Source organism: Psammomys obesus, unplaced genomic scaffold (assembly GCF_907164565.1).
Source record: "Psammomys obesus unplaced genomic scaffold, mPsaObe1.curated_primary_1811, whole genome shotgun sequence".
Taxonomy (NCBI): domain Eukaryota; kingdom Metazoa; phylum Chordata; class Mammalia; order Rodentia; family Muridae; genus Psammomys; species Psammomys obesus.
This window is the reverse complement of record NW_026592732.1, coordinates 1,208,545-1,217,534: the sequence shown is the minus strand read 5'-3', so window position 1 is coordinate 1,217,534 and position 8,990 is coordinate 1,208,545. Positions and strand designations below refer to the sequence as shown.

The following is an 8,990-nucleotide window of genomic DNA, read 5'->3' as shown; positions in this document are numbered from 1 at the left end:
TAACAATGGCATACTTTGTGCCCTTATAAGTATTCTATTTAATCTGTGTAAATGTGCAAGCATGTGTGTGATTGTGTCCATGGGTGTGCCTGTGGGGCAGAAGATAATCTCAGGTGTCCCTTAGGTAAGCTCAACCTTGGAAAGACTATCTTAATTATGTGCATGTTGCATGCAGCTGATGCAGAGGCCAGCAGAGGGTGCCGGGGACCCTGGAGCTGGTTAGAGGGGCCTGTGAGCTGCCTGACGCGGGGCTAGGAACAGAACTCCAGTCCTCTGCAAGAGCACACTTAACCACTGAGCCTTCTCTCTAGCCCCGACCATTTTGGTTTTTTTGAAACATTTGGTCTGGAAACTTGCCAAACAGGCTGGACTAACTGGCTAGCAAGCCCCAGGGACGGCCCGTCTCTGCTTCCCAAGCACTGGGGCTGTTGTCCAGTTATGTGGGATCTAGAGATTAGACTCCCATTTTCATTCTTGCAAAATTAACAGTTTATTACTGAGCCGTCTCCCTAGTCCTCTATTTTACTAACAACTGCTCCCTTTCTTTCTTTCCTTACTTCACTTACTGAGACAGGCTCTCACAGTGTAGCCCAGGCTGTGCTTGAACGCATGGCAATCTTCCTGCCATGCTTCCCAGGTGCTGGGAGTATAAATGTGCGCCACCACACCTGGCTCTATCAATAGCTACTGTTTTCTTACTGATCTTAGTTTGTCAAGTGGGCTTTATCGTAAGGGCTCATGTATAAGAGAAAAAGTGCATATAAAGCTCAGTGGTTTCTATGTTTCTGGAATTCACTGGGGACTTAAGTAGAGGCAGGAAAATCTAGATTTTAGGGCCATTTTCAGCTACATAGCATGTATTGGAAGCCAGCCCGGTCTACATGACCCGATTTGAGTTGTCAGGCTTGGTAGCAGTACCCCCACTCACTAAACCTTCTTACTGGCCCCTGTTATCTTGGGACAGTGCCTGGCTTTGCCGTCCCAGCCCACTCGAAGTCACTGTGTAGCCCAGCCTGGCCTCCAAATCATTACCCCAACTGCTCAGGTGGCAGGGTGGATCGCCTCCATCCTCTCCAGTCCTTGTTTGGATCTCAGAGTCTTTCAGTTTCTCCACTCCGCCCCAGGTCCCTTTTGCATTCCTTTTCGTCACTCCTGATTCCCCAGGGAGTCCCCAGCAATTCCAGGAAGGGGAGAGGATTTTTCTAGTCTTAGCTTCAGCTCCCTAGGGACTCTGGGAATTTTTCCTTAATGGGACAGGACCTTATCCCCAAGCAGACACTGGGCACCGGTCCACAGTGTCCAGACTAGTGCTTGGACCCCTGGTGTCTCCTCAGCATCAGCCAGCTGAGTCTTGTTTTATGCTAGCTGTCTCTCACCCTCTCCAGCCTGTCTCCTGCTGTTCCCCTTGACATCAGACCTTTCTTGAGGGTATGTGAGGAGACAGCCAGCTAGCAGTAGTGAAAGGGAAAAATGGCCTGCACCCTCCTTCCCCTTTATCCCCCTCCCTTAGAAGACAACCTGGCCAGAGGAAAGGAGCCATGTGACAGGCAGCATTTATTTCAGAATCCAGTGTTCACAGATGATGGGCTGGGGACAAGGGCAGGGATCAGGTGGGTTGGGGACTCCAGTGTCAGACTACAAGCAGGGTATCAGGTGGGGGTAGTGCCTAGCAAGGGACACAGGAGGTAAAAATAGCCCCAGGCTGCCGACCCTCAGCGCCATATCCCAGGCCAGGCCCTGGGCTTGGGTCCAGGAGCTATTCTGGGGCCTGAGAGAGTTATACTCCCTGGAGGAAGGCCTCCTCCCAGGCCCCCACCCCCCTCTTTCCCTCCGTGAGGCTGCTGGCTACTGTGAATCCCTGCCCAGCAGGCAGAGGAAGGAAGGGAGGGCCTAGGCTGGAGGAGGAAGGAGGCGGGGATGAGCGCAGAGCCGGTCCTCCGATGATGCCCAAAGTTCCAGATCCAGAGACTCCCTCTGGAAGGCCCTCAGCCTCAGCACTGGAGACAGAACAGGGAACGGAACCTGAGCCCACGAGGCTGGCCCAGCTCTTAGCTGGCTCGCTACTGGACACCCCAACATCACTCACCTCATCTCCAAAGCCCCCGCTGCCACCTCTGCCTCCTGCGGAGGGCCCACCCATGAGAAGGCCCGTCTGCTCTGGCCGCTCTGAACCAGAGTGGCTCAGCTCTGGTTCCCTGGCTGGCCTGGGGGAAGACAGTGGCACAGTGAAATGGTCACTGCTAGAGAAAGAACTGGGAATGGGTAGGGATGGTGATGGCATTTGGATTTGGTAGTGGGAGGTGAGGAGCTGGAGGCGGGAGATGGGCTTGAAGCAAGGCTACCGAGTATCGGAGACCAGTTGGGAACAAGGATGAGATGCTATGGGAGGCTGGGGATGAGGTGAGATGTGGGTGAATTTGGATGGCTTCAGGTACAGAGTGTAGAAGGACTGGGTATAGGCAGTGGGGTTCAGAGCTAGACTTGGGGTTGTTGGAATGGGACTATGAAGACAGCTCCTGGAAATGTGGCTTTAAGGAGCAGGTCAGAGTCCGTCCCACGTGAGACTTCAGATCCCACAAAGTCTTGACGTGAGATGAAGCTGGGCCTCATGGCACAGGGATCTAATCCCAGCACTTGAGAGCTTAAAGCAAGAGGACTGAAAGTTCTAAGCCAGCCTGGACAACTCATTGAGACAGTTCCCAAAATACTCAAAAAGGGGGCTGGGAGTATGGCTCAGTGGTGGAGTCCCTGCCTAGAGTCTCCCAGGCTAGTTTGTCGTCAATTTAACACAGGAGAGAGCCAGCTCTCAACTGAGGAGATGCCTCCAGAAGATCAGGCTGTAGGGCGTCCTTCTTTCTTTTTTTATTTTTATTTTTGGTTGTTTTGAGACACAGTTTCTCTGTGTAGCCCTGGCTGTCCTGGAACTCACTCTGTAGATCAGGCTGGCCTCAAACTCAGAGATCCACCTGCCTGTGTCCGAGTGCCAGAATTAAAGGTGTGCGCCACCACTGTGCTTGTAGGGGTGTCGTTCAGAAGTAAAGGGTTTGTCTAGTATAAATAAAATCTGGGTTCCAGCCCCAGTACTTCAGACAAAACAAAAGAACTCAGCTACAGTTAGATAGAGACCCGTAATGGAGGATGAGGGGACGGGGACGGCGTTAGGTCTGGCTGGTGAGATTTAAGGTGGCTTTGGGTAGAAATGTGGGTTAGGTGGACAGCCACCCTAGAGCTAGATGGGTGAGGAGACGGGACAGGCCCGGTAGCGGATTGCTTTGGGATTCCCTTAGCAACGGAGCTGAGTGTTTGGCTCACGGCAAGACCTGGCTGAGATTGAAGCTTGCAGGCACTTACGGGGCCCCCTTCTCTGCTCGCCGGCAGCAGCCGGGGTGCCCCTTACGCCTCATGCAGTAGAAGGCCACAACCACAAGTAGCAGGAGACCCACGCTGACGGCCACGGCCATGACAGCCACTCCAGCCTGGGCAGTCTGCGGAGCCACTGTATGAAGAAAACAACAGAGAGGTGCTCAGCTCACCAGATCAGGACTGCCTGCACCCAGCGGCCCCCCAGCGGTTACACACCAGAGCCAAAGTGGAAGACGTGACCTGTCTTGCCGTGGATGTTAGCTGCCTCACAGGACACGCCCTCTCGGCTCAGGGTGCTGGTCAGTTTCACCATCAGCGAGCTGCTGCTCCAGCCTCTGCCCTCAAAGGGGGGCTTTCCTGGCTGTGGAGGCTCGGATCAGGCCCGGCCCCTTGGGATCAAGGGCTGGGGGCAAGGGCTGAGGTGGAGTGTGGGGATATGAAGCCTGGGTCCGTGAGGGCCAGGGTCCCCTGTGCAAGTTGGGATAGGCTCAGGGTGGCAAGGACAGTCCCTTACAGTATCGCCTCGCTGACTCCAGGTGAGTTTGGGCTCTGGGAAGCCTCGGGCAGAGCAGGTCAGCAGGACTTCATCGCCTTCTGTCCAGCTGTTCCCTGATTTGGGCTTTATCTCATTTGGTTTTAATTCTGGTGGCCCTGTGGGTGGTGGGGACCATAGCAGTGAGGGGGAGGCATGCTGCAAGGGGAAGGAGAGAGACACAGGAGAACAAAGAGGAGAAAATGGAGGAGGGCCTGGGGCATGGCTTATTGGATAAAGTGCTTGCCATCCAAGCCTGAGGCCCTGAGTTCAGATCCCCAGCATGCATGTAAAAGAAGGGTGCAGCAGTGAGCATCTGCAACCCCAGCCCTGACAACAGATGTCCACCCTGAATCTCGGCACTCAGGAGGGAGGTGGCCGAATCTCTGTGAGTTCCAGGCCAGTCTGGTCTGCACAGTGAGTTCCAGGCCAGCCGGGGCTACACAGTGAGTTCCAGGCCAGCCAGGGCTACAGAGGAGACCTGTGTCTCAGAACACCCCCACTCCCAGCAAAAAATGGAGAGGCATAGAAGAAGACATCCAAGGTCAACCTCTGGCCTCAGGCGCGCTTGTTCGATTGTTTGCTTGCTTGCTTGCTTGCGCGCGCACACACACACACACACACACACACATACACACACACAAGAAAGAAGAACAAGGACAGTCAGTGTCCACACACAAACCACCCAACAATCCAAACCTTGGACCACCAGCTGGAAACTCTGTGTGCGGCTCAGGAGGGGGACTGTGGGTGTGGAGGCCTCACATACATAGGTGCCAGCTGAGTCAAAGGTAACTGAGTCGAGAGAGAGCACGGGACCATCTGCAAGGGTCACAGAATCCTAGGGAAGGGACAGGAAGGAAGCCAGGCAGAGCCATGAGAGGATGAGAGGCAGGGCGGGCCCCCACCCCCGCCCCCCAAGGCCCCACAGCTTCCTCCAGTCACCTTGGTCCAGCGCACGGCAGGAGCAGGCAGGCCTGTAGCAGAGCAGCTCACCACTGTGCCAGTGCTGTTCAGGGACACAGAGAGCTCCTCGGGCACGCTCAGCTCCAACGGATCCAGGTCTGCAGGGGGAAACATGGTCGCATTCCCCAGCCCCTTGGCCACTCAGCCAGGGCCTCTAGAGGGCTATCAGGCAGCAGACAGCACCATGTTGTTCTTTCTATTCTCCCCAGTACAATGGCATCTTTACTTTCCATCCAGGCCCTTCAGCCAAGACCTAGAAGAGCAGCTCTTAGAGAATGCACTATCTGACCTGCTATCTGTGGCTTTACAGTACTGAGAATAGAACCCAGGATTTCCCACATGCCAGGCAAGTAACTGCTCTACCTCTACCACTGAGCCATGCCCCCAGTCCCTCACTGGGGGACTCTAGGCAGGGGCTATGCCACTGAGACACCCCCCAGCCCCTCACTGGGGGATTCTAGGCAGGGGCTCTACCACTGAGCCACGCCCCCAGTCCCTCACTGGGGGATTCTAGGCAGGTGTTCTGCTTCAGTGCCTCCAGCTCTCCACCCAAGTTTTGCTTCAGCTCAAATTTTCGCTCTCCCCTGCATTACTCCCATCCATCTCCATAAAAACTTGATGGGCTTGGACCAGCAAGATAGCTCAGTGAGTAGACACTTAACCACTAAGCCAGATAACCTGACTTCACTCCTCCAGACCCGTGGTTGGGTATAAATACCGGTGGTAGAGAGCATTTGTCTAGCATAGATAAGGCCCTGTGTCCAATTGTCAGCATCTCAAAACACAGCAACAAAATTGTGCCTGTCATCCCAGCACTTGGGAAACAGAGGCTGAAAGGTCTGAGTTTCAGACCAGCCTAGGTTACATAGTAAAGCACTGTTAACAGAAAGAAAAAAAAGAAAGATTTTATATTTCTGCTGCAGAAGGGTCCCCCTCTTCCCTATGTACGACCCCAAACCATCCTCACCTCCACACTAGTCCACCCCTCACTCTTTTGCTTCTTTGTTTGGTTTTGGATTTTGATTCTCTGTGCAGCCCTGGCTGTCCTGCAACTCACTCTGTACACCAGGCTGGCCTTGAACTCACAAAGATCTGCCTGCCTCTGCCTCCTGAGCACTGCGACTGAAGGCGTGCAACCCCACTAGCCATCTTATCCCTCATTTTTTAAAAGTTGTATTTTTATTACTTATTGTGGTGCATGCATGCATGAACGCCATGGCTCAGGTCAGAGGTCAGAGGGCACTTGATGGAGAAGATTCTCCCCTCCTTCATGTGAATCACACTCGGGTTGCTGGGCTTGGTAGCAAGCTCCTGGACTTGATAAGCCATCTTGCCAGCCCTGCTCCTCGCTTTTGTCTTTTCTGTCCATTCTCCACTGACCAACCCAAGAACACACCGGTCCATCTTCATCTTTGCTTAAAATCCTGCCATGGCTCCCCAGTACCCTTGGCATCATGGCCAAATTGCCACAGCTAGAGCCTGCCTAGTTAATGAACACTGCCTTTCGTCCGCTCTTAACTGCTTAGCTAGAGACTGTAGGTTTAGTTTTCTCCAGAATGCCAAATTCGCGGCTACAGCCTCTTGCCCGGCTCTCTCTGCCCACAGCAGGAGTTTCCAGCTCTGTGGGTTTCCTGTATCATTCTTCAGTTTCTTAGCCATGTTCTCTTCCCTCAGAGGTCCCCTGCCTGGCTACTGTGGACACCCGGAGCTCGGGATCTCTCTCCTGACACCGACAACTGATTCCCCCAGCTGCCAAGAGGCCCAGCAGCTGTCAACCTTCAGCTGTCAACCCTCTGTGGGAATGCCCTTAACTACAAGGAGAGTCCCTCATCCAAGGTCATGCCCCTCCTCTGCACAGTACAGACAATCGGGCTCAGATCCTTCATCCTAAGGGGACAACTGTGGAGTAGCCCTCCATGCCCAGGCCTTTTGTAAAGCACAGTCAAACCTCAGCTCCTGCTCATTCTTGCTGCTTCAGAACACGTAGAGGGTTTCCATAAGCAGACATTCTACCTGCAGACCAGGTGGAGGAGAACAGCTCCAGGGAACTCTGACTGTGACAATCCGTGTCACCTCGCACCCTCCATCTTATCAGTGCTCTAAGACACGCTAATGTGACTAAAACAGTTTGAACTAGCACTTTTCTTTTGTCTTTGCTTCTGTGGTAAGGCTGGCTACATAGTGAGTTCAAGGCCAGCCTAGTTTTATGAGAGTCTGTCTCAATTAAAACAACACAGGCAAGGGGCTGGAGAGAGTGGTTAAGAGCACTGTCTGCTCTTCCAGGGGACCTGAGTTCAATTCCCAGCAACCACATGGTGGCTCCCAACCATCTATAATGAGATCTGGTGCCCTCTTCTGCTGCGCAGGTGAACATGAAGATAAAGCGCTCATAAAAAATAAACAAATATTTAAAAAACCAAACAAACAACACAGCCAAACATAGGCTATTGAGACAGCTCCACAAGTACAGTGATTGCTTTGCAAACATAAGGACCAGGGTCCTAGAGGCCCTGCCTAGAACCCCCCAGTGACGGGCTGGGGGTGTGGCTCAGTGGTAGAGCCCCTGCCTAGAACCCTCCAGTGAGGGGCTGGGGGTGTGGCTCAGTGGTAGAGCCCCTGCCTAGAATCCCCCAGTGAGGGGCTGGAGTGTGGCTCAATAGTATGTAACCTGCCTAGAATCCCCCAGTGAGGGGCTGGGGGTGTGGCTCAGTAGTATGTAACCTGCCTAGAAGCCCCATATTCCACACACATACAAAGGCTGGGCATAGCTGTGCATGCTTATAATAATCTTAGCATTAATGAGGCAGAGGCAGATAGAGCTCTGGGCCATGCTGGCTGGCTAGCCAACCTTGCTTAATCAGCTCCAGGCCAATGAAAAGATCCTTCTCAAAAAACAAAGCATCCATCTCAAGTAACAACAGCTAAGGTTGACCTCTAGCCTTGACAAACACATGCACAGGAAGTGTGTGTGCACATGAGCATGTACACCACACACACACACACACACACACACACACACACACACAAGAACAGAGCTTTCTTCCTAGCAAAAGTTTTTCTAAACTGCAAAAGCTGTTTAGAACCCAGGATCGGGAGCGGGATACAGCTGGGACACAGAGTTAACAAAATGTAACTAAAAAGAAAAATAAAATAAAAATAAAAAAATTAAAAAAAAAAAAAATAGAACCCAGGATCTAGGATCTAGTCAGGTTAACTTCAGTGGACATAAGATTGAGGAGTTAGAAAGAAGAGAGGAGTTTGTGATGCGCTGGAGCTGCAGCTTTGATGAGGGTGGAGGGTGGAAGGAGAGAGTCAGTTGACGGTGAAGCTGCTCAGGTGAACAGAGACGGTCAAAGAGGGACCCGATCTTTCTCTACGAAACACTGGGGAGCCACAGCGGGTTCTAAGCAGGGGAGAGAGGCAAGTGTGTGTTCTGGAACCAGCACTCTGGAGACTGCCAGGCAGTTGGGAGGAGCCAGGGTGGGGATCCGGAGGGAGAGGAGCTGACAAAGCCTGACCCCATCCTATCTCCCTTTCCCCCCAAAGCTCTCACAGGCCACGCGCAGCTCTAGGGTCTTGACAAGCTGTACGTCCTCGCCAGCGTCGTAGTCTTCCACTCTGCAGCCATAGATTCCACTCTGGTCCCGGTGCACCCGCTCCAGGCTCAAGTTCCCTTTGAGGTTGACATTTAGCTGTTCTTCCTGGGCACCCTGAGTAAGGTACACTAGATTTAAGCTAATCTGGGGGAGCTGGGGGTGGAGGCAAAGGTCACCAAGCTGGTGTCATACTTGCTTTAGAGCCTGTTCAAGCCAAGGGTCAGGGGTCACACAGTTGGGTATATCCTCCAAACCATCTCAAGTCAGGGTTACAGGTCCTTCAGATCAAGGGTACTTGCCAAGACAAACATCCCTGGGGCAAAATTACCAGTTGAGGCTGGGCATGTGGCTCAGTGTAGAGCTCCTGCCTAGAAGCAATCCCCCAGTGAGGGGCTGGGGGTGTGGCTCAGTGGTAGAGCCCCTGCCTAGAATCCCCCAGTGAGGGGCTAGGGGTGTGGCTCAGTGGTAGAGGACATGCTTAGAATGCCCCAGTGAGGGGCTAGGGGTGTGGCTCAGTGGTAGAGCCCCTTCCT

The 8,990-nt window shown here is 53.2% G+C and overlaps 1 protein-coding gene across 1 annotated transcript in view; it reads right to left on the bottom strand.

The window, feature by feature from the left end:
• Window positions 1-1,537: 1,537 nt before the first annotated feature.
• Window positions 1,538-8,990, bottom strand: part of Bcam (basal cell adhesion molecule (Lutheran blood group)) — a 13,748-nt gene continuing 6,295 nt past the window's right edge. The window contains exons 8-15 of the mRNA XM_055615666.1: window positions 8,415-8,571; window positions 4,841-4,959; window positions 4,595-4,736; window positions 3,878-4,014; window positions 3,580-3,724; window positions 3,352-3,496; window positions 2,087-2,204; window positions 1,538-1,997 (exon numbers count right to left, since the gene is read on the bottom strand). Of these exons, the coding sequence (XP_055471641.1) occupies window positions 1,992-1,997; window positions 2,087-2,204; window positions 3,352-3,496; window positions 3,580-3,724; window positions 3,878-4,014; window positions 4,595-4,736; window positions 4,841-4,959; window positions 8,415-8,571 (969 nt within the window). The 3' untranslated portion in view covers window positions 1,538-1,991. The remainder of the gene's footprint in view (window positions 1,998-2,086; window positions 2,205-3,351; window positions 3,497-3,579; window positions 3,725-3,877; window positions 4,015-4,594; window positions 4,737-4,840; window positions 4,960-8,414; window positions 8,572-8,990) is intronic.